The sequence below is a fragment of the Barbus barbus genome, assembly GCF_936440315.1.
Source record: "Barbus barbus genome assembly, chromosome: 19".
In the NCBI taxonomy this organism is placed as follows: domain Eukaryota; kingdom Metazoa; phylum Chordata; class Actinopteri; order Cypriniformes; family Cyprinidae; genus Barbus; species Barbus barbus.
The window spans coordinates 15998281-16022417 of NC_136747.1; the positions used below are offsets into that span (position 1 = coordinate 15998281).

Genomic DNA, 24137 nt, shown 5'->3' on the forward strand with positions numbered 1-24137 from the left:
CTGTTGCCGCCTCCTCAGTACTCTGCCTCTGTTGTGGTCTGCAGGCTGCTTGACACCCAACTTCTGAAGCCTAATTTGGGTATGTCTGTTTGTACTTCTTCTTAAAAAAGGAAGACACTTGTATGTGGGCCTGAAAATGTATCTTATATTCGTGCATGTCAGTGTGTCAATATGGTGGGCAGTAGGGGTGTCCTCCCTGCTGTGTCTCATGACCCATATGGAAATACCCTCGGCTCTTCAGTCCAATTTCTCTCTGAGTTTCAGAGGCCCTGAGGAAAACAAACACCCTCCACCCCCTTACTGACAGAAAAAATCCCCACTTGTCAGATGAGGGGATTTTTTGATTGTCTAATCAGCTCCATATTCCAATCCAGAGGCCTGGAGCAGTGCAGCTTGGTCCAATAAAATTCTGGATGAAAGACTGAGTCGAATCCTCCTTCCGTTTAATTGATGGCATCTTATCTCACTTTTGGCGGCATTTTTTCACCGCCATAGTATTTTATATGTGCCTGTTGTAAAGGTACTCTAAGCTCTTCTGTGTATGAATATTTTCACTTATTTATTATCACTTATTTCAGAAACTTAAAGGGATAGTTCACCCAAAAATAAAAATTCTTTCATCATTTACTCACACTCAAGTAGTTCCAAACCTGTATGAATGTCTTTGCTCTGCTGGACACAAAGGACGATATTCTGAAGAATGTGGGAAACAGAGCAGTTCTGGGGCACCATTGACTTCCATAGTATTTTTTTCTTCCTACTATGGAAGTCAATGGAGCCCCAAAACAGCCTGGTTACATTTCTTCAAAATATCTTCCTTTGTGTTCGGCAAAACAAAGACATTCATACAGGTTTGGAACTACCTGAAGGTGAGTAAATGATGACAGAATTTTAATTTTTGGGTGATCTATTCCTTTAAAAGTGCTACAGAAACGTATTTGAATTGAATTCAAAACATTTCTCTTCAAGTCTAGTTCTCAACCGGGGGGCCAGGGCTCACTAGGGGGCCTTAGCAAACTTCCAAGGGGGCCTCAGGATTACTTAAAATTATATAAGTTATTATTAATATAGTATTAATAAAGTAATTAATATAATAATATAACATATAATTAACATACTTAAATGCAGTAATGTAGTTACTGTAATTATTATTGATATATTCATGATTTAATATTAATATTTAATGTTCTTAATTAATTTAATTACCTAATTGTTTAAAATGCAAAAGTTTCAACTTTAAAATTATCTAATTTGGTTCAAATTTAAAATGAAATCGCTTTCCTGTAGCTCAAATAGTAGAGCATGGCGCTAGCAACGCCAAGGTCATGGGTTCGATTCCCAGGGAAAAGCAAGAGTTGGTAAAAAAAATGTAAAAACTGTAACTTGAATGCAATGTAAGTCGCTTTGGATAAAAGCGTCTGATAAATGTAAATGAAATGAAATCATTTTTTCCTCAGTGAGTGAATATAATTAAGTTGATATGTTGACAGTTTCTTAGTTTCCCAGGTTCTGTTAGTAATATAATGTAGTTAACAATTATACATATATATAATTGTTAACTATTTTATAATATATATATATATATATATATATATATATATTAGTATAGTTATAGGGTATAGTTCTTATAGTATAGTTATAGTTCGGTTAATATAGTATATAGGGGGCCTTTAGAACTGCTGGTCTAGAAAGATTACTGATCTCAAGTAAACTAGTTTAAGATGCTTTAGCATCATGAAAACTGTGAGCCTGACAAGTGTACCGTAATTCTCCTTCAGCACTGATGTTTCCATGACCACGTCCATCTGTGAACCATTTGCCTCTGGTATATCGCGTGCAGTGTCTTTAGAGCGGGAAGTGCTAAGGTCCTCCTTACCACATTCAGAGGCATTCGCTCTCGCACCCTCCATAACAAGTCAAACGTTTCCACCGCTACTCTAATATGTGATAACCAGAACTAATCTTTCACATACCCTTCACCCAGCCATTGCACAAATAGCGATTTCTGTTGCCTAATTAAGCAGTTAATTCGCTCGGGTGTCTTGAGTCCTGCACCCTGAGATAAGCTTGTGGTTTTAAGGATGGAAGTCCCTTTTTGATTGAGTGCTGCTGCTGTGTTGGTTATTACGACTAGCAGTGGTGGATTTGAATTGCTCGAGCAGCTTGAGGAAACCGAGAAGAGATTGAAGGCAGGTAAGATGGGGGGGGGTGTCATTACCTTGCAGGGCAGGTCCTCAGTTTCATCAACCTGGCAAGCAGGGTGGGTGGTTCATAATGTTCCTTCCCACCGAGTGAACCCGTATTAAGCACCAGGGTAGAGTGTGCTAAAGCTGTCTCGTTTATTCATCTCTTCTTCGCTTTCAAGCCTTCTAACCGATCCCTTGATGCCATGTTGGTTGCTGTCACCTCATGGGAAGAGCAAATAAACATTCTGACTGGGATAAGAAGATCAGATGCATTACAAATGGATTAAAGGGCATAGTTTAATTTACAAATGGGCTTGAAAGTTCCCTCACTGAATTTTGGCCCACAGTGTTGATATTTTTCCGAGTGATATGGGGTGTCACGAAAACATGCTTGGGCCAAAAAGCCACAGGGATCTGCAGATATTGGGAACCTTTTGACCACAACCATGAATCAGGGTTTTTGTTGCTTTGTCTACCGTCTGTGTGGTCAACGCGGCTTCGTGCGAATGACTTTCCTCTAGACCTGGTCATATCAGGTCACATCCTCCTCCAGACATGGACATCCCGATCCAAAACCTTCTGACATAGTCTGTCTAGCATGTGGCTCTTCTGGTATGCAAGAGGTGTCCCGTTCTGTGCCTGTGCTATTTTCTGTCAGGCCCCAGAAAAAAGGAACAAACTGAAAATGAATGGCAGAGTTCTTTCTTCCTCTCGGGGCAAAAACAGATGAGAGAGAAAGAGAAACAAGGCCAGAGAAGTCCATGGTGGTGTGGTCGGCCTGGGCTGGCTGGCTGCCTGTCTGGGTCTAAGGACTCCTCTATTCCCCGCTGGTCTCTGGCTCAGGAGCTCAGTCGTATTCAGCAGCTAAACCACACTTGCTCCAGGCCAGACTCGGCTCACATCAGTGATCCACATTCAACCTCTGGGGAATCAATTGTCTCAGTGCTTATGCTCATAAGCCATGGATTTAACTCACAGTGTGTACATAATGTACTAACACAAAGCATTCAATTATTATTCTATGCACATTTGATTCAAACCAAAATAGTATTTTTATTTTAAGAGTGAGTAAATGTACTTTGTTTGCGTAGTCAAGGTGGACATCATATTCAATTTTATGCAAACAAAAAGAGCAGTACACTTTTGTTTGTTTCAGAAATCACCTCTACTTTAAGCTCTGCCTTAAAAACGTTACTGACAAATTAGCAACAGTTGTCATTCACCATTTTCTCAACTGCTTTTTTAAAAAATATAAATCTAGAGACAGTCTTTGTGTTTGGATATTTTTAAAGGCAAGTTTACAAAAATTCTCCAATAATACTGCAATAATATTGCAGAGTCAGTTATAAGCTATTTGAGTTAGCTACAGTAATTGAGTCGGAGCTTAGTGGAACGTCAATTAAAGGGCTAGTTTACCCAAAAATGGAAATTCTGTCATTAATTACTCACCCTCATGTCGTTCCAAACCCGTAAGATCTTCTATCGTCTTAGGAACACAAATTAAGATATTTTTGATGAATTCTGAGAGCTTTCTGACCCTGCATAGATAGCAACGCAACTACTATGTTCAACATCCAGAAATGTAGTAAGGACATTGATAAAAGTCCATGTGACATCAGTGGTTCAACCTTAATTTTATGAAGCTACGAGAATACTTTTTGTGCACAAAGAAAACAAAAATAAGGACTTTATTCAACAATTTCCATTACTCCAGTCTCCAGTATAACATGATATTCAGGAATCATTCTAATATGTTGATTTGGTCCTCAAGTAACATTTCTTATTATCAATGTTGAAAACAGCTGTGCTGCCTAATATTTTTGTGGATATATGTTTTTTTGGGATTCTTTGATAAATCGAAATTTCAAAAGAGCAGCATTTATTTGAAACAGAAATCTTTTTAGCATTTTAAATGTCTTTATCTGTCACTTTTGTTAAATTTAATGTATTATCGCTGAATAAAAGTATTACAAAAAAACAAGCATTTGAATGATACTTTATTGCTAAGTGGCTTTCACAATGGAAAATAATAATGCAATTTTTTTTTTTTTTAAACCCTATTGGATAAAGATAAATACATGAAAAAACATTATTGTTTGAGATTAAACCCCAATAAAGGGGGCAAATCTGTCATACGACAGCGTAATTCACAACAATGTAAGAGACTACATTCTTGCGAAGCTTAAATCATTGTAAAGCGTGCCTCCAGGCCCTTGTCTCCTCCCTTAACTGGTGTGAACACAAATACACTGGTGTTAAGAGAGTCAGCCGCAACACGTCTGGCACGATGGGATCACTTCCTTCTGCAGACTGGGCACCCACTGTCAGCTTGACCCCAGATAATTAACCTCTGCCACTGGGGTTCAACAAGAAAACAATCCCACAGAGCTCTGTGTGTATGCTAGCGTGACTGTGTGTGTGCCCCGTCTACAGGTGCCTGTGAGGGTGTTAAGCGTCATCGTTCTCTTCATCTGCAGGCATGGGGCAGGGTAATGGAGAAGGCTAGGAACACATGCCCAGTGCGTCAGACGGCGTAGCAGGTGGCTGAAAGCGGGTCGCGCGAGACTGGGTCTTTGACTGGGGTGACTAGGTTAATTAAGGGGTGAGTCTTCAGGGCCTGGGGGGCCCTGGGGCAAGCGTTTGGGGGGTTTTTGAGGGGGTTGATCGAGTGCAGAAAGAGGTTACGCCACTCAGCCGCTCCGCTTCCTGTGGGGTATCTGTGCCTCTCTTCACGAATGGACCTCTGGATTCATAAACTCACACAAACACATGCACACGTGTAGCACATATGTTCTTTGGGACCTGAAGGAAGTGTTTTTTAACTGAGTGTGTTGTTTCTCTAGAGCTTACGGTTGTGAAAATGCAGCTGTGCAAATCCACATCGAACAGAAAAAACAGCAGGCCGTGTTGATCCAAAACAAAGCATTGAGTTGAGCGCGTCTGATTAGTATAGAGTCTGATTGTGAAATGAGTCTGGATGTCAGGTAAAGAAGATCTGTAAGCTATTATTATGGAAGAGTCTGGGTCTCCGGGCGGGTCACAGGAAGGCAGTGAAGTTTGGCAGGTGTCACAAAACAGAAACTGAATGTGACCTTTTGTGTGTCCTTTCAGAAGATGAAGAGGAGGATGAAGAGGTCACTGAACAGAAAGCCGGCCCAGAAAATGACCTGCAGGAGGAGGAAGAAAGCAAAGACACAAAGGAAGGTAAGAGATAATTCTTACAAAACTTGCCTTTGAGAATATCCAGGGGAAATGATAGAAAGACAGAAATTATACATAAGCCAAATGGTTTTTAATAATAATAATAATTATTATTATTATTATTATATTTATTTATTTATTAATTTTAAGAGTATAGTATAGTATAATATAGCATAGTATACCACAGTATAGTATAGTATAGTAATATCAAGGTATAGTATAGTATATCAAGGTATAGAAAAGTATAGTATATTATATTATCAGAAAGTACTGCATTGTATGTTCTAATGCTACAACATGGCACAGCTAGAGCTATACATTATATTATTTAAAATATGCTTTTTTTATTTTATTATTGTGTAAAAATTAGTCTGTTGTATTTAAAAGGATTTTTATGTTATAAAAAAAACTGTATAAGTCTATGATGTATCCCAATTTAGATAGCAAATGTCTGTGTGAAGGTGTTCCAAAGGTCGTGCTTCGTTAAAAAACATATTCTGTACACCAACAGCCTCCACCTGGCTCAAATTTAGCACATTTGTCTTCTGTATGTTGGATGTTAGACGGAACAACATCTGCTCAGTTCAGACTCAACGAGAGAGACGTCTCTTTACAGTAAAGCCTGACGTTGAGGTGCATGTTCTGCACACATGTTCCAGAAGTGCTAATAGAAACCATAACAGATCTGTAAATAAATTACCCACACTGACTAAAATGGCATTCAATGAGGCTGTTCCACAAGGGCAATCCCTTCTGTGTTGGCATAGCTGGGATTTTATTGTGGCCTTCTTTTGATGTTTCAAAGGGAAATGCATCCCGTTAGTGGTTAATAAGCCATGGGTGGAGTGACATGACATTGAGGGGTTTATTAACATGACGTAGCACCTCTAATAATTTGCCGTGTGATTTACAGCTTGCACAGTTGCAAGTCATGCGACGTGAAACCTTCCGCCAGTGAAGTAATTCATCTATCTTGCAATCACAGTACAGTTAGCAGCATTTAAAACTATGATGCAAACATTTCCACTACTGTTCAAGTCACATTTTTCCTACCTGTGCTGCTTTAGTAGTTTGTGTTTGGGCCTCGCACACGTCAAAATTCCCAAAGTCACCAAACAGGATCAACAGAGCGCTGAGTGGCCACTCGCGTGTGACCCTTGCAGCCGTATCAGATGGCATTCTCGCTGGCCGGGGCCGGGCTTATCGGGCCGCGGCATTCTGGGTCAGGCCTGATCGAACTTTAATGTCACTAGACCCCAGCAAGTGGACTTCAAAGCGAGCGGAGAGTGCATTCTTTGTGCAAGTGTACAGGGTAAATAACTAGAGAGAGGCCGGACAGAGGCAGACTGAAAGCACACGCGGGCTTTGATCACGCTTTTGTCTTCCTTATGAGTCATCAAAAAAGGCACGCAAATCAAGTGGGCTCAGATCAAAGGGATGGGCCCCTAATAGTCTGGGAGAAAATGGAGAAACGCACTAACATCAAAAACGGAGGAGAAAAACTGGGCGTGTTGTCATTATGGAAAGACGGACTAAGAGCTGTGTGTGTTCGCTAATGTATTTGCTCATTCATTTATTGTTTGTTTGTCGTTTTTACGCCCATATCTCTCTTCTAATTGGCTTAACTGCCTTCAAGACTTGTTGGGAGTCAGGAAAAAGAATGCGGGCGAGTTTATTTAGGTTCAGTTTGTACAGTTACTGTTCATCGTTATGCTGTGTGGCCATGATTTTGTCTGTGGTTAAATCTGTTTGTTAGTGTTATTGTATGTAAGTGGTAGGTATAAACACATAGCCCATCTTTGCGGCCGTAACATGTGCTTTTGTGTGTTTGTGTATTAAAACGTATGGCCTGTTCTGTGTTTATTTACTCGACAGCTGTGTTTACATCTTCATTTTGTTGTGTTTTATCTTGTGTGTGTATCAGGCCACCCGCGGGAGCTGACGGAGGAAGAGAAACAGCAGGTTTTGCACTCGGAGGAGTTCCTCATCTTCTTCGACCGCAGTATCCGTGTGATGGAAAGAGCTTTAGCTGAGGACTCCAACATCTTCTTCGACTACAGTGGACGAGACCTGGAAGATAAAGAGGGGTGAGAAAGTGATGCAGAACACAGATGATTTCAAAGTTATATATGAAGTATTTTATCTATTTATTATTTAATATTATTTATTATTTAGTTTATTTTTATATTTTATTTGAGTATTAACCCAAACATGAAAATTGTCATCATTTACTCACACTCATGTCCTTCCAAACCTGTATAAGTTTCTGTCTAATGTCATATATCAAAGAAGATATTTTGAAGAATGCTGGTAATCAAACAATTGATGGTCCCCATTGACTTCCATAGTATTTCTTTCCCTACTATGGAAGTCAATGGGGGCCAACAACTGTTTGGTTCTTCAAAATTCGGCAAAATAACTTAATTTGTGTTCAATATAAGAAAGAAACTTATACAGGTTTGGAACGACATGAGTGTGAGTAAATGATGACAATATTTTCATTTTGGGTGAACTATTCCTTTAAGGATTTCTTTTAACAACAGTCATAAATTATAAATGGTAATTACTAATGGTTATATTATTGCAAATTTGATTGTTGTGAAATGATATTTATGTGAAAAAGTGGATACCAATGGCTTCCATGGTAATTAATCTAAATGAAATGAAACCCAAAACACAAAGTGTAGATAATATAAACTGCTTAAATCATCTGGATTTCATTTGCAAATTATGTAAATTTAATATTTATATAATATAATTTTCAAGCAATGGATGTATAGGTTGCTTCAGTGTTTTATGCTCTGTCATAAAAGCCTGTTGAAATTATCATATTTTTAAACTAAATTTATAGTGAATTTTCAACAAATATTTTGCAGAACCCAGTGATGTAAATATAACAAAAATAGGAAGGGTCAGTGTTAGTCTGTGGTATTTATAATTAAACAATAGAAGACTATAGTATGCCCTTAATGAGCTGTGTGTGTGTGTGTGTGTGTGTGCGCGCGCATTGTTCTTGAAAGAAATTCTTGCAAAATGATGTCATCCATTAACAACCTCTAATTTTGCTCTTCTGTATTGGTATTACAAACACTGAGCATTTGTTTTTAATTTCCATATTTAGAATTTTTTATGTATAAGGATAAATATGTTGTATTAAAACTGTATCTATCTATCTATCTATCTATCTATCTATCTATCTATCTATCTATCTATCTATCTATCTATCTATCTATCTATCTATCTATCTATCTATCTATCTATCTATCTATCTATCTATCTATCTATCTCTTTAATTTTCTATTGCATATGGTAAAGTGTGTATTAAAACCCCAGAGCCAATGTTAATAAGAGTATCTCCCTGTCAGAGATCTGCAGGGTGGCTCCAGTCTCTCTCTCAATCGTCTGTTCTATGATGAGCACTGGTCAAAGCATCGGGTCATCACCTGTCTGGACTGGTCCCCTCAGGTAGACTGACCTCCCTCTCTGACCTCCTGTATGTGTCAGCACCTGTTCATTTAAAAGGGAGAATCCTCCCATTCTTTGTCTCTGAGTCAGCTTTATTATCCTATTCTCTGTTCTCTCTCTCTCTCATCTTTCTCCTGCCTTTACTCTCTTCTCTTCATATTTCCAGTACCCTGAGCTCTTGGTGGCTTCCTACAACAACAATGAAGACGCTCCTCATGAGCCAGACGGTGTGGCTTTGGTGTGGAATATGAAATTCAAGAAGACCACACCAGAGTACATCTACCACTGCCAGGTGAAAACCCTTAACACAACACAACTTTACACGCTTACCCTCCAAAAATAATGTCACACTGATTATTAAGGGAGTGAAAATTGTGCAGGAAAATGTTAAAGAGATGAAACTGTATGAAAATGTGATCATTTACGTGTCATTCCAAACCTGTAGGGGTTTTAACTCTGTAGAACTTGAAAGAAGATATTTAGAAGAATGTTGGTAACCAAAGAGTTGCTGGCAGCCATTGACTTCCATTGAGTTTTTTTCTCAATGGTCAGCAATGACTACCAGTTTGGTTACCAGGATTCTTCAAAATACCTTTTGTGCTCAACAGAAGAAAGAAACACACACAGGTTTGTAACTTAAAGGCAAGTAAATTATGACAGAATTTTTATTTTTGGGTGAACTGTCCCTTCAAGACATTGTAAACAAATTTGGGTTTAACTATTTATTTTAAAGTTTTAACTTTTTGCTGAGTTAAAAATACATTTATTGTTGGGTTTATTGTTACATACTGAATGCTATATTGCATACTATTTAAAAAATTGTAGGCAGCATGTAGTACATACAATGCAGTAAGCATCTCACTAGTGTCCTATTCCAAAAATACCAGTAGTATTCCAAGCACTTCACAATAAATTTATAATAAAACAACCTAATTGGAAAGCCATGATAAAGGAAGTGGTAGCTTCAATAAAAGGGAGATCTAATGGAGCGTACCACTTCAGATGATGAAATGCATTTAAATGAGCCTAAGGTGATTTAATTAAAAGGTACATGCTGGCCTTGGAGTACCGCAGCGGAACAGAACACCTTATTACAGTGTGTGTCCGCTTGGGTCAGGCCAAAAAAATCCTGAGGTTTGTGTGTAAAACATATCTGGTGTGTGTTTTGACGCTAATTATAAAAGACTCTGGGGGTTGAGAGTCTTTTCAGGGAGACGACCAAGTAAGCAAGTCTGGGAGGCGACAGCCTGGTGCGAGGGAGAGATATTAGAGAGACATTTCTGTAATAAAAAGATGTGGCTTACCACTTCCTAATCCTACCAGCCGCATATGTTTGCCCACCCACATGGTCTGCTCGTGCATGTGCTGCTTTTCCAGTGCCCAGCACCTCTCACATGCACACAGACGGATACGTACACATGCTCGTTTACACACGCAGTTACAACCAAAGCATACTCAGACATGCCATATTGCACATGCTTAAAAACAACAGACTTTCATATTTACACAACTTGTAATCTTTTTTTCTAACTGAATTTATAATTGAAAACTCAAAATTTAGAATTTTCAATTCTATCAATTCAAATATAATTTTGAGGACGTCAGCGTCTGCAAACGTTTATTGCCACTGGTTTAAAAATTAACTGGTTCCTAACCATCAGGAAATATTGATTATGAAATATTAATTGAACCTCAGGAGATCAAACTAAATATTTGTTTTTTTTTATTTTCTGTTGATTTTAAATGAGGTTTACAAGCTAGTTAACAGAATGTGGGAAATGAAAATGGGCAGTTGAAAATCTTGAAATATGTGATTTTCCTTTTTTTTTTTTTTTCTAAATATTTTTTTATATTTCTAATAAATTAAAGACAAGTATTTCTTGCAATGAATTTGGGTGACAGTATTTAATGGTGAGCACTACAATTTGTGTAAAAATTAAAATAAATAAATAATGGAAGAAGATTATTATACATTTGTCTTCCCAGGGTGCTGTAGAAAGGGTCCAAATTATGTTATTTATTGGGAGTAATAAGACTAAAATAAACAGTATTTCATAGGAAGTGCCTTGTATTTTTGATTGTGCTGTCACACAGGAGCATAAATGAAGACTCCCTTTGACCTGCCTCACTCTGTCTTTTTCTTCTCTACAGCTCAGTGCTACAAATAGATGGGATGTATAGAAAGCATATATAAAAATAAAAAGCATAGTGCATTAGCATAGTGGCATTTCACAGCTTTCCTTCAGAGCGGCCTGAGGTTCAACCATCCTTTTTTCATCACAAGGAGAGAAATGGAGAGAGAAGCACAGGATCTCCAAACATTTGGTCCTTGGCTGAGGATGAAAGAGGTTGGGCCAATTTGCCGAGATATTGTTTTTCGCTCTGGGCTCTGTTCTAAACGGCGGTGCTCCTCGCTCACTAGACCGGGAATCTGTCGGGTCTTAATGTGCGAGCATGTTCTGCCGCTTAACCTCCCCAAACCACACTGATCTTATTCTCTCTGAGGTACACGCATGCAAGAGTCATATACTCATCCCCCACACGCTCCTCTCCTCTTTTCTTCTCCCCTCCTATTCTCCCTTTGCGGCTTCCCTCACTTTTGGCAGGCCGTGCGGTGGAGTTCAGCAGTTTTGCAGTCGTTTTTCCAGATTTACCCACAGCCGCCACTTTCATGTGCTGGATACTTCAGAAACCCTCCCTCCAGCGCCGCTGTCTCCCACTTTTCCCTCAGTTTCTCTTTTTGCTGTTCCATCTTTACCTCTTTTTGCCACATCTCTCTCTCCTTATACTTCTTCTCACACTCTAGCTCTGTTCCAAAGCCTAGTGAGCTGACTCGCTGTCTACTTAGGCAGGTTGCTAGCCATTATGGAATCTCATAAGTGAACGTACTACATACGCAGCACCTCCACACCACATAAATAGCACTTATCATGGGAAACTCGACTCACAATTTATTTCAATAGAGTTTTCCATTAGCTTGTCACTAAGCTTACAGACTGATTCTCTAAAAAGAGTATGGGGTCGGTAGGATTTTTTTTATGTTTTCAAACATTTCAACAAGTCTTTTATGCTCATCTTCGCATTTATTTAAAAAATACAACAAAACAGTAATACTGTGAAAGATTACAATTCAAAATAATGTTTTTTCTGTTTTATTATATTTTAAATGGTAATTTATTCCTGTGATGGCAAAGGTGAATTTTCAGCAGCAGTTACTCCAGTCTTCAGTGTCACATGATCTTATAATAATAATCAATAGGAATCATTATAATATACTGATTTGGTGATCAAGAAATATTTCCTACTATTATCAATATTGAAAGCAGTTGTGCTGCTTAATATATTTAGTATAAACAATGATAAAAAAAATAAATTCAGAAGTACTTTTAATTTAAATGTTTACTGTCACGTTTGATGAATTTAATGCATCCTTGTTGAATAAAAGTAATACTTTCTTTTTTTTTTTTATTACTGACTCACTTCACACCTGTAGTGCACTTTAAAATGTTCCCTTATGAATGCAGCTCACTAGAATTTGAAACAGCTTCTGTCTTTCTTATGTTTGTCTTTTCTTTATCCTCTCCTCCCTCGTTTCACAGTCTCTCAGCTTCGAACGGTTTCAGAAGGCCACTCCTTTTCAGACAGTTGGGGAATATTTCTGAGGTGGTTTGGGTTTGTTTTGGGCTCTGCGTGGTGTGATCTTGGCTCTCTGTTCTCTGCTGTTCTTTCGGGCCCATCATCACAGCAGGCCCTGTTCGCCAGTAACATCACTTGACCTTCTAAAGTGGGCTGCCTCTCGCCACATCAAGGGCACACCCCAAAAAACTGCACACCGATACTGTCAGCCCTCATCTGCATCGCCTACATTTTATTGATATAATTTATATTTTACCCAGGATGACTCTATGTGAACCCCTGCTGGATGCCTGAGGCTCACTGAATAGAGGTTGGCACAGAAGAAGATGTGTTCGCAAGAGCTTGGAGAGATGCCAACTCTGTATAATGCTGGTGGAGGGAGTTGCATGTGCTCATAAAGTTGAGTGTAGAAAGGCTTCAAAACCACTCACAGCTTTTGAAACAGGAAGAGCATAGACCTCCGGTCCGTTATGGTTTTACTGCCTACTCTTGTATCCACATATATTACCAGATAGGAATGGGTCACGATGGTTGACTGGTTTATTTGGATTTTTTCATCTTTTTTGTTAGTTTTTTTTAGGTGCTTTTATCTGTAGTTCTTTAATTAGAAAGTTAAACGTGCTCAGAAATTTTATGTCTTTGAAAAGCATAGTTCACCCAAAAATGAAAATTCTGTCATTAATTACTCACCCTCATGTCGCTCCAAACCTGTAAGTCCTTCGTTCATCTTCAAAACACAAATTAAGATATTTTTGATGAATTAAAACAGCAATGCAGCTACCATGTTCAAGGCCCAGAAAGGTAGTAGGACATTGTTAAAATAGTTCATGTGACATCAGTGGTTCAACCTTAATTTTACGATGTTACAAGAATACTTTTTGTGCACAAAGGAAACAAAAATAATGACTTTATTCAACAATTTCTTCTCTGCCGTGTATTCACGAGAGTACCATGATGTATGCATGTGATGCAGGAACCGGCGTTCTGACATAGAACCCAGATGTGCTGTGCCTTGTTTAAGGTCTTTACACACTGAGTCTGAAATTTTCGTATTCGTATTTCGTATGCATTTTTCGTATTCATCATCCTTTCTTATCAAAAAGCTTGCTACGGATGCGAAAACGCAGAAAATGGAACCTGGTCCAAATTTTTTTATGATGGACGAAAGTTTCAGAGGCAGCATGTAAATGTGATTGACAAAACATGAGGTCGTATTTATTTTTTAACATGCAAATATTTTGGACTAGAATTTCAGCCTCAGTGTACAAAGATCTTTACATGCAGAGGAATGCACACGAATGCGTTGTGGTACTCTAATGAATGTGCATCGTAGACTGACACGGAAGAGAATTAATGACAGGTATTTTCAGTTTTGATTAATTATTCCTTTAAATTTTCAAAGTACATTCAGATAGACATTTTTGGCATGTTTGCATCTCATGCTCATTTTTAATTTAAAAGTTGTGACAAAATATTCCATCTAGTCCAATATCCAAATTATTCACAAGTCCTTTTGTTTCATTTTGTATCTCTAAAGGCCCAATATACAATATTATTTACATTCTGGAGGAGTCAAATGATATTTACCGAACATCCGCATTAGCCTGCAGAAATAGGGAAGTCAGAGTTGTTGATTTCATAGAAAATTCAAATGGATTTTAAAAGTTGTGTCCAACCGAGGTCTAATTATACTGTGACCAGCCTAATTATACAGGCCTTCCTTAAGATTGATTAGTACTATTCGTTCAGGTGATCCACTGACTAGTCATTTTTAAAATTGTTTTAAAAAGGTTTTTAGAAATTATTTAGAAACCAAGTGTTTGTAAACAGAAGTTTGAACAGCTGTAGTTCAAAGCTAAAACAAGAAATAAATGATCTTTAGTAAACCTTGAATTGAACCAGAAACAATTGGCATGTTTAGTTGTTGAAATTGTATGAAATAAATCTAGTTTGAGGAGAAACCAATTCACTTTATAAGTGCACTGCAAATCAAATGAAATTGAGCATAAATCTGCATTTCATCTGAATTTGTCTATGCTAAGAATATTGTTCATTCAAATTGACTAGGACACGGCCATTCTTTACTCTTGTGCTAAAGTAAAAGAGAGAGAGAGATCGAACTACTCGCATTCACTGGCTTCTTCTCCATTGTTCTCTAAAACGGAGATATGGTATTACACGGCCTGTGCCAGTAACCGCAGAGTGACAAAATCCGTGGGGTGCCGTTTCGGAAAAAAAATAGAAGTGGGGAGCGAAGGATGCTGGTGGAAGACAGAAGAGTGCATCTGGAGCTGATAAGCTTTGCTGAGAACCACATGATTGTGGTGTTTCAGGAGGAGCCGGCAGTGAATGTACTGTCTGTTACACAGTCATCTCGTCCCTGACAAATGGCTCCAACTTTTTTTTTTCTCTTTTCCCTTTCGGCCCGCAAAAAGAGGGGCAACAAAGGAGGGAGTGTTCCTCATGCCATCTCTCCTCACGGGGTTAGTCCTGTGGATTATCCCATACTGAACCATTCCCATTGATATTATCATGTCCCATGCACTTAGTCCCAGTGAAACCCATTAAACTGCAGGAAAGTGTTGTGGGATTGTGTTTTCACTTGCATTTTACTTCCAATTTGACTTTCATCAGAGCTTCGGGTTGGTAGACATCAAGCTGAGCTTGTAGCGAGAAATATTCTCAATTAAATCAGTGAAATTACTGCATTGCCAGAAGGCTGGAAAAGTGAAATTTGAACTCAGAAGGGAACAACAAACAAGAAATTTCCTTACATTAACTACACCCACAAAAATACCTAACAACATTGTGCTACCATGATTTTATTGGTACTGTAGATTCAGTTTAATATAGAATTTTTTGGGGGGATGTATCCCACCTGTATGTTTTTATACTTGGGTACCAGTTGAAGCAGGTCGAAATCTGAAAATGACTAAAAAGACACCTAACCATTGAGACAAAGTGAGCTAATTCCAGTAGCAAAAGCTTGCTTGAATAATGGTGTTTATGGCTTCCAGTAAACTAAGGAGGTAGTTTCAGGCGTTGGAGATAGATGGATCTTAAGCCACACTCACCATATGGTGTGAATATACAGCCTTTTCATCCCTTTTCCTCTCAGTGTCTTGTGCCTTTGCCATGTTTAGATTATGACTTTAAAGAGAGTTCAAATACTTGTCATATTTATCTGCGCTTCGTTATGGAGCAAAAGGTCTCTCTGGGTTTATGTGGTTACGGTAATGAGGGAAGTATACATCATATGTTTTATAAACTGAGATTGCCCTATGACATGCTATTCATCATTAAAGGCCCGTTCACATCGTGTCAACAGTGGCCAATGCATTGAACTTTATGGAGTGAAGCGATGACTACAGCACTACTCAAGTCAACGTTGTTTTTTTGTACGTTTTTTGCGATTTTCACATAATTGCCAACAAGAAACTGTCAGACATTATGAATGCCTTTTTTCATTGAACAGGTACATTCACACACATCAGATACTTCAAAACTTATCCAACCAAAAGTAAACTAGTAATCTGTTAAACTAAAGATTTCAGCTTAACTTTAAGAACAGGAAACGGACAGATCGAGTTGTCAGAGGTTGCTGCAGGACACAGTGATGATACCGCAGCAGGCGAGTCTGATAAAAACAGAGGCCTGCGGTGTACGGATAGAGGCCAGAGATGGCCGTGATTGGCTGTTGGCTGGACTGCTCTCCTGAGCTGAAGTTTCAGGTTACGATACTTCATTAAGTCTCTGATTAATGGCTTCATAGTGGAGTTATTACCCTCTTGTTGTGGTGACCCCAGCTCATGTTCATTAGCCCAGTAATGAAGCGCTGGTCTGGGGAGCGTGTCCCTGACACATGACTATAGGAGAGAGAGAGAAAGAGACTTGGTTCAGAGGTCGGCTTGTGGCTCTGATTGAAATAGCCGTGTATTTAAGCAGCAATGTTCCCCTGTTTCTGTGTTAGTATTCAGGACTGACTGATCATTAATCACAGAACTGAGATCCTTTTCCAGCAGTACTGGCAATCAGACTAATCAAGACTTGAGTGAAACTTTTCAACCTCTTAAAAGATACTAATCAATTTATTAAGTGAAATGTTGGCTTTTGATGTCCAGTGATTGTATTATTGCAGCCGGTTTAGTGCCTTGCACGTATCTGCTTTCCATTTTATTTTCTACAATAACACTGTAGTTAAGGGTGGGAATCATAAGAAATCTCAAACAATTCTTGGAAAAGGTGACTTAAAGACTACTCATTTATTCTGTATTCATTGTCTTTTTAAATGTGGCATAAGTGCAAACCAATTATTGGCTTTAACTGTATTACATAATGCTGAACAAACAAAAATTGTGGTGACATTTAATTTATTCTATTGTATTTTATAAAATATCACTGATTACAGACCTCACAAGTTGTAAGCTTTATGTGTTTGATTCACTAAAAAGAACCAAATGATAAGAGTCATTTATTCGTGAATCGGTTGGAATACATTGGTTGCACTGTATGGTTTTGATTCACCAAAAAGAACCTGCTCATCAGAATCATTTGTTCGCAAATCGTTTTGGGTGTATGTGCTATATGACTTTGATTGACTATAAAGAACAGGCTCAAAAGAGGCATTTGTTTAGGAATCAGACTCTTCACTTCTCACTGCAAGGTTTTCTTTCAGAAAAGACTCGTGAGAGTCATTCAAGAATCAAACTACATTGATCACACAATGAATTCTATATGTTTTGCACGGCAGATGTTGCAATAGCTGCAAGAGTATTTGTTTAGAATAATGCAATTGCAACATCCATTAATGAATCACAACATCATTCGATTCCTGTATGTAAATGAATGGAACCATTTCTGATATTTATGTAGTATTTCTCTCTCAGACCGCAGTCAATCACACAGTCAGTCATGTATTTCAAAATTTTCCAAATAATCTCCTGTTCAACCATCAAACACTTTTGTCTTAATGCGTTTAAACTTTAAACCTGCGTTTAAGGCCTGCGTGTCCTGAGTGTAAATAAACTCAACTTGCCTTTATTTTTACCCCTCCGACTTAGTTTATTTTGAGTCCTTTTAAAAAAACCACCTCGCATATGAGGCTGCTCCCGAACCCTCTTAGAAGCTGTATTTTTTTTAGAGGGGGGAACGAATGAAAGAAAAGAGAAGCGTGTTTTCTTTTTCTCCGGTTTGTTTTCCAGTCACTTTAAAATGAACTCTGGGTGCATGACGAGAAGGTCACAGATGGTGCGCGGTATACGATGGGAGACAGTCATAGTCTTTGCTTTACAGATGACTGGAGAGCGCTATGAAAACACGCCTTTTACACTTCTGTCCCGATGCTGTCACACCATGGCGAAAAAGGCAGTTTTGCAAGTAAAACAAAATATCGTTGTCTCCTTGCTGTCAGTAATTGGTCTCCTGAGATAATAGTAAAAGTGCTTAGTAAGGGCGCTACAGAGAATTTTGTGTGAAAATATGTAAGCATGAGGGCACGTTTCATGTGACAGGCACTGAAGAGGAACCAAAAACTCAATAAAAGTGAAGACGGAGGGAAAGTTCAAGGCTAAGGCTGTCACAACAAAAGGCTGCACTTTTCGCTAGTGCACTCTGTTTATGATGCTGTAATATAAAACTGCTGCTCCCACAATCCCTAACATAGTCTTCATCTCCATTTTTCTTTTGTCTTTTGTCCTAAAGATTTTGTCTTGTCATCTCTTTTCCAGTCTCCAGTGGTGTCCGTGGGTTTTGCTCGGTTTCATCCTAACCTGTTGGTGGGTGGCACATACTCAGGGCAGATTGTTCTCTGGGACAACCGAAGTCACAGAAGAACGCCGGTTCAGAGGACCCCCCTGTCCGCTGCAGCACACACAGTAAGAGAACCTACAGATACAATCATCAATTACACTCACATGAATTCAGTCTTATTCTGCGGAACACATAAGGAGTTAAATCAGAATGCCCAAGCCACTCTTTTACTTACAATGAAAGTGAATGATGATTATGACTGTCAAGCATGATTTTCAATGAGTAACGAATTAAATCTTAGTCTGTTTTACTATCCAAAGCTTAAAGAGTCTCTTAAGTGTACTTTCATGACCGTTTCTTAACACACTTAAGTGCACTTTTAAATGCACTTAATAATGATCAAATTAAAGGTTTACTTTAAAGTACATTCTAATAAATTTTTGTCATACACTGACATGTGGACTAACATAATAAAGCACATGTAAAGTACTTGATTATAATTTTATAATCATGTGTTATACAATTTTACAGTTGAAGATTTAAATGTAATATTTTAAGTGCACTAAATTACTGCCTCGTCATTGCAAATGTCAAATTATAAATACATTTAAATACATTTAATTACACATTTTACTGCTTGACAGTATATTCGGCAATGCACTTTTCAAAAATTATAAGATGACATATAAAGATATACTTAAATATTACTATATTAAGTGGGTCAAAAAGCACTCTCAAGTTCAACTAATTGCATAATTACTTTTTTACATTTTAATTTATTTGCAGCTAATCCATTTAAGAGTCTGAAAATATTACATTCAGTTCACACTTAACTATATTCCTTTAAAGTATATTATTTACATCATAAGTTCTCTTTTTTTAAAAGAATGCTAAATTGAAATACTATATGTCACCCTAGACCACTGGTTCTCAAACCTGTCCTGGGGACCCCCAACCACCACACATTTTGTATGTCTCCCTCATAGGCCACACTCAGTTCAAGTCTTGCAGACTATACCAATGAGCTAATGAGTTGAATCAGGTGTTAAATGAGAGAGACATACAAACTATACAGTGGTTGGGGGTTCCCAGGACAGGTTTGAGAACCACTGCCCTAGACCACTAAACCAGTCATAAGTAGCAGGGGTATATTTGTAGCAATAGCCAACAATACATTGTATGGGTAAACTTTCCTACCGTAAATATATCAAAACTTAATTTTTGATTAGTAATATGCATTCCTAAGGACTTAATTTGGACAACTTTAAAGGCGATCTAATTGCATCTCGGCCAAATATAGTCCCATCATAACAAACCATACATCAATGGAAAACTTATTTATTCAGCTTTCAGATGATTTATAAATTTCAATTTTAAAAAACTGACCCTTCTGATTGGTTTTGTGGTCCAGGGTCACATATGATAAAACTTTTATGGTGCTTTTTTGTCTGTTTTGATTCCCTTTTGCTTTTATTGTATGGAAGAGATCAGCATGAACATTCTTAGAAACATATTTCACGGTTTCACAGAACATAGAAAATGTGAATTATCCTTTAAACCAGACACTCACGTTATTACATGATGCTGGTAGCAATCACCCCTCAACGTTTTCCTGACCTCGTTTTCTCTTTGTGCAAAAGGCCGCCCACTGGCTAGACTCAGTCTGTCAGCACAGTCAGGCTCAATGAGCCCCATCTAACTCCTTGTCATGCAATAAAGACAGTACAGCCTAGTAGCAGAGGAAAGGGACGTCCATAGACCCTTATTGTGCTCAGCTGCCACACACACGGCCCCTGAATGCCATACATGCTGAGGGTTTAAACTCCCGTGCCCTCAATAATGAAAGCCTATGTCCCGACCGCTGTCTCACCACTCCGCCGGCCCGTCTGAAAGAGCCCATTGTTGGTCAAAAAACAAAAATCAATTTGATGGCAATAACGACATAATGGATTCACACAATCGACTGTATTTGCAGACGGGCAGATGCTCAGGCCAGGTTAGTTCACAAGCTAGGTATTGTCTCTATATAGACATTCAGTTCATAGCCTATCCCTAGATGTTTGCTGGCCATGTATGAACACTATCTTAAATTTCTCACATTTGTCAGACAATTGTAGGTGACATACTGTGAATGTATTTTTCTCAAAGCACCCTGTCTACTGCGTCAATGTGGTCGGCACTCAGAACGCCAACAACCTGATCACTGTGTCCACAGACGGCCGGATGTGCTCCTGGAGCCTGGATATGCTGTCACAGCCTCAGGTCAGTGCTGACACTACACCAGCATCCATCACACCTCTATCAAAGTCTGCTTGCTAATTCCATGTGTGTCTGTTGTAGGAGAGCATGGAGCTTGTTTATAACAAGTCTAAGCCCGTGGCTGTGACTGGGATGGCCTTCCCCACTGGAGATGTCAATAATTATATAGTTGGCAGTGAGGAGGGAACAGTGTATACAGCGTCCAGACACGGCAGGTCAGTGGCTCATACACGGATACATTTGACACACTGTCCATCTAATCAGAAGAGTTCAGAGACAAATAAAGAATAATTGGGGTCCAAACCATTCAGAGATAGTCAGAAACACATGTGTCACATTTTTGATCTCATCTGTAGTGATGTCCATCCTGGACTGCCTACTCACCTGTCAATCAAAACAAGGTTTTTAAACTTTGTTGTTGACTTTCTGATCAAAACATTTGGAAAAGTATGTGCCATCCTAAAGTTTGGGGTCATTAATATTTTTTAATATTTATGAAAGATCCTTCAGAAATCATAGAGTTAATATGCTGAATTGTTGCGCAAGAAACATTTCTTATTATTATCAATGTTAAACAGTTGTGCTGCTTAAACATTTTTGGAATATATTTTCAGGATTCTTTGATGAATATAAAGTTACATAAATGTATTTGACAGAATTATTTTGTAATTTTGTAAATGTCTTTGTACTGTCACTTTCGATCATTTTAATTTAATGTGTGCCTACACATTAATTTAATTTTTATCATTTTAGTTTTATTCTGAAATTATATGAATGAATATTGTCTCCTGTAAAAATATTAGAATTCTTATTAAATCTCAGATTTTATTACAAATGTCAAAACTGCTGTTGTTATTATTGTTGTTACCTTTGTTGTGTTTCTTTTTTGTGTTGCTTCACAGCAAAGCTGGCATCTGTGAGATGTTTGAGGGCCATCAAGGGCCAGTGACAGGCATCAGTTGTCACAGTGCTGTGGGCCCTGTTGATTTCTCACACCTCTTTGTCACCTCTTCTTTTGACTGGACTGTAAAATTGTGGAGCACAAAGGTAAGAGATAGTATCCTCTACACCTTTTAAGCATAATCAGGGTACTTCACTTTTCTCTATTGACTAACCCTAACTTCACTGCAAGATGTTCTAAATGAATTTATGCATGACTAACGATCAGTTTTAATGAGACTCATTGACTCATGGACTGAAATTAGTCATATTTAAACATTAACCAGTGCATCATCAATGAATTTATTCAAGAGTTTGAAGTTTTGTAGCACTTTTGTTGTTGTTCATTCAGTGATACTTAATTTAAAAGAGTCATATGATGTTGTTAAAAAGAACATTATTTTGTGTATTTGGTGTAATGCAATGTGTTTATGTGGTTTAAGATAAAAAAAGCATTATTTTCCACATACTGTACATTAATGTTGCTCCTCTATGCTCCGCCTTTCTGAAATGCGTTGATTTTTACAAAGCTTATCATTCTGATAAGCGAGGTGTGCTCTGATTGGCCAGCTATCCAGTGCTTTGTGATTGGCCGAATACCTCAAGCGTGTGATGGAAATGTTACACCCCTTACCGTATTGTGATGGCGTTACCCATTATAAACAAGGCATTTGTTTGCTTTCAGTGGGGACATAATTACTGGTTATAATGACTTTTTACATTGCTCAAAACTCGCATTTGAATAGTTGGTGGCAAATTCTTTAAATATAAAAACATACTTACAGGCTGTGAGTCATAAGCGCCAGACTGTCCTTGCAAAGTTGGAATTGCCCCACTTTATAGAAACAGCCTTTGTGCACAGCTGGCATTGTAGGCTACTCTCCCAGGTTCAGGAAATAGTCCTCCTTAAAATGCGCTGCACACACTCTAATATTTGGGTTGAACTGTTCTGGAACAGTGTTGTAAATACAACTTAACCACTGATTTCTAGTTGTGTCCTCTTTTGGAAGCACAAACAAAGTATTTTCGCTTTCACAACGAAACACAGTGTCTCCACGACATGGTGCTGGCGGCAGCAACAATACTACAGCGAGAATAAAAGTTACACCTTCTTTCTTTGCGTATGCATTTGGGCGGTGTTATGCAAATCTTCCCACACAGTGACGTAGATGTGGGGGTGTGTTTAAATTATGCATTTTAGGGGGGTGTGGATGAGTCTTAACTTTTAAAAAGAATATCTCATTGGGTTTGAGACTTTAGTCTTTGCAAACTTTAATAATTTACATCTTCCCGTTCTAACAACCGCAAACATTTTTGTCTGGAGTTTTTGTACACTCAGAAAGTATTGGGTTAATTTTTTTTAAGAAATCAGTTATTTGTCTTGTTTTCCAGAAACAAGCATTTATAAGCATGCATGTGTCAAAAAATATGTAAAAAAATGAAATTACAGTAAAATTCTTACTGTCTTTGACAATTTTTTTCAAGTAAATGTATCTTGTTTTGAGGATGTTTTAACTCGAAAGCAAGATAAAAAAAATGCTGTTTTTTTTTTTTGTTTTTTTTGCTGTTTTTTTTTTATAAAACCCTAATCTGTCATGTACAAACCAGGCTTATTCAAAATGCACACACAGTTTCCAACATTAATGTAGGCACGTCTTTTCTAAAGAGCATTTTAAGCTCTGCTTTGTTAATGAAGACAGCATCTTGGCATTGTTTTTGTACATGCATGTAAATCCATTCTGTGTCCAAAGCTTTGAGACCACTGGACAGTGGCTTTTTGCCTCGGAGCTTAATCTGAAAGCTCAGAATGAATGATTGAGTCTCTTGATTGGGGTTCAAACCACATGGACCAAAGAGATTGAGCAAGAGCGGGTTAGGGTGGGAGACGTATGGACATGGTTGTGCTCACAGATATACTGCAATCTGTGTCTGGAGATACTGGCTCAGATCACATTAACCACAGAGTTCGGGAAGCTTGAAGGCCAAGTATGAATAAAAGATGGACGTCGAAAGAATGTTAGGGGAGGAGAGAGAGGCATGTATAAAAATTTTTTAAAAAATGATGGAAAAGTGGGATAGCTTGAAGAAGAGACATCAATAACAAAACCTTGGTGGAAACGGAAAACATAAGAAGTAGTTAAAGGGATAGTTCACCCAAAAATGAAAATGATGCCTTCATTTTCTCACCCTCATGGTCTTCCGAACTGGTATGAATTAAATTTTTTTGTGGAACACAAAATGGGACATTTTAAAGAATGTGCTGGTCGCTCTTTTCCACAGTTTTTTTGAGCTTCAAAAATGAATATCCTGTTTGTTATATTTTTCAAGTCTTTTGAGGTCATATTATAGTTCTATATATAATTTTTATAAGTGTTTTATTAATTTATAGTATCAGTAATTTACAGGTTTGAGTAAATGATGACAGAATTTGCAATAACTTTTGTGGTCAGTAAGATTTGTTTAAGGAAAACATGGTGTGAAAAAATGATGGGAAAGACATTTATAATGTTAACATGCTGTTTTTAAACTTTCTATTTATCAAAAAGAATCCTGAAAAAATATATCATGATAAAATTAAGCAGCACAACTGTTGCCAACATGTTTCTTGAGCACCAAATCATCATATTAGAATGATTTCTGAAGGATCATGTGACACTGAAGACTGGAGTAATGATGCTGAAAATTCAGCTTTGCATTTCATGA

At 38.0% G+C, this 24137-nt stretch overlaps 1 protein-coding gene across 1 annotated transcript in view; it reads left to right on the forward strand.

The window, feature by feature from the left end:
- The window catches only part of LOC306885444 (cytoplasmic dynein 1 intermediate chain 1-like), a 58641-nt gene that overhangs the window by 22735 nt on the left and 11769 nt on the right, over positions 1–24137 (forward strand). The window contains exons 6-13 of the mRNA XM_079441960.1: positions 5298–5390; positions 7312–7474; positions 8753–8852; positions 9019–9144; positions 18215–18361; positions 20385–20498; positions 20577–20710; positions 21398–21542. Of these exons, the coding sequence (XP_079298086.1) occupies positions 5298–5390; positions 7312–7474; positions 8753–8852; positions 9019–9144; positions 18215–18361; positions 20385–20498; positions 20577–20710; positions 21398–21542 (1022 nt within the window). The remainder of the gene's footprint in view (positions 1–5297; positions 5391–7311; positions 7475–8752; positions 8853–9018; positions 9145–18214; positions 18362–20384; positions 20499–20576; positions 20711–21397; positions 21543–24137) is intronic.